We start from the raw sequence: 1293 nt of genomic DNA, 5'->3' as shown, positions 1-1293 counted from the left end.
ATAATTTATTATCTTGGACATTAAAAAAATAGCATCACACAGACTTAACCTGTTGCACTGCAATAAACAATCCTAGCCTTGGGTAGTCTCTTTTGAAGCTGCAATACAGTGATACCAGTTTTACTAGGTTTACTAGCACCGGAGGGAACCAAATTCTTTGCTTTATGGCATTCGTCAAACACGATCTAAAACCTTTGTTAAGGAAAACATATCTGGAATATATAATATTAATAAAATGTAGTATATTAAAGGGATACAACTCCATCAAACTGAGGTCCCAGCCAATGTAATAGTTGAGTAAATCGTGTTCGATATTTTCCTCCACTTGTACTTTCTCCTATAAGTGATGAATAGGTTGCAAATATAACTCCTTTCTTTACACGACCGTTTCGTTTTCCGCTGATTTTCCCGTAGCAAAACTACAAAATTACAAATTTTTATTTTACAGCTAAAAAGTGAACGATACCTTATTTAGAGCAAAAACACTAATTTTCTTTGCGCCAACATCATGCAAATCTCTACAAAGAAAAAAAAGAAAAAAAAATGCCGAAACCCGGGATCGAACCAGGGACCTTTAGATCTTCAGTCTAACGCTCTCCCAACTGAGCTATTTCGGCTCACACAATAGTAGTTATTTTAATAGCAGAGAGGCTCAGTACACACAATAGGAATTACGATAACAACCAAATACAAGCTCCAACTCACTCTATACAACACTACATACCTGATAGCATCATATTTCAGATCATTTGACACACTCAGCCTGAAACATGAATACTATAAAGTCCAACAATAACAAGTAAATTAATACCATAGAGACTTCTTTCTTCCTTCTATATAATTCTGATAAATAATTCCAGCTACAGTTCGCCCTTTCCCAACTCCTGCACCATCACCTGATACAATCCAAACAATAAAATAACAAAAATAATAATACCACATAGCGGAAAACTTTCGTGGCCCAAAAATTTCATGGATCTGTTCAAAAATCAATTTCGTGGCTTTAATTTTCGCAGTTTTCTACTTTCTGGATTGAATCGATTTTCCCGGATTTTATTTTCGTGAATTTTGAAAAAAATCCACGAAAACTTTGGGCCACAATAATTTTCCGTTATACAGTATGTAGGTGACTATACCAATGAGAAATCCTGCTCTGGATCCATCAGCAAGTGTATTCATGTGCTGTTGACAGGCGTATACAACCGCCTCCAACTGTAATGAGGAGAGTCGAACTTCTTCAATAACATTTTCAGGATATTTCAGATCATAATAGACTTGAGGTGGTTCAACACT

At 35.6% G+C, this 1293-nt stretch overlaps 1 protein-coding gene and 1 non-coding gene across 2 annotated transcripts; both read right to left on the bottom strand.

Annotated features, from left to right (window-relative positions):
- Window positions 1–20: 20 nt before the first annotated feature.
- Window positions 21–1285, bottom strand: LOC109593224 (protein strawberry notch homolog 1-like). The gene is made up of 6 exons (XM_020008409.1): window positions 1137–1285; window positions 812–896; window positions 725–763; window positions 467–518; window positions 258–419; window positions 21–185 (listed from the first exon to the last, which is right to left on the bottom strand). The coding sequence occupies exons 1-6, from the start codon at window positions 1177–1179 to the stop codon at window positions 45–47; spliced, it is 522 nt and encodes a 173-aa protein (XP_019863968.1). The 5' UTR covers window positions 1180–1285; the 3' UTR covers window positions 21–44.
- Trnaf-gaa (transfer RNA phenylalanine (anticodon GAA)) lies at window positions 545–617 on the bottom strand. Its single transcript has one exon. It is a non-coding gene; the product is annotated as a tRNA-Phe (tRNA).
- Window positions 1286–1293: the final 8 nt, after the last annotated feature.

This window comes from Amphimedon queenslandica, unplaced genomic scaffold (genome assembly GCF_000090795.2).
Source record: "Amphimedon queenslandica unplaced genomic scaffold, v1.1 AMPQUscaffold_2419_Cont25579, whole genome shotgun sequence".
In the NCBI taxonomy this organism is placed as follows: domain Eukaryota; kingdom Metazoa; phylum Porifera; class Demospongiae; order Haplosclerida; family Niphatidae; genus Amphimedon; species Amphimedon queenslandica.
The sequence above is the reverse complement of the archived record's forward strand: the minus strand, read 5'-3'. Positions and strand labels throughout refer to the sequence as shown.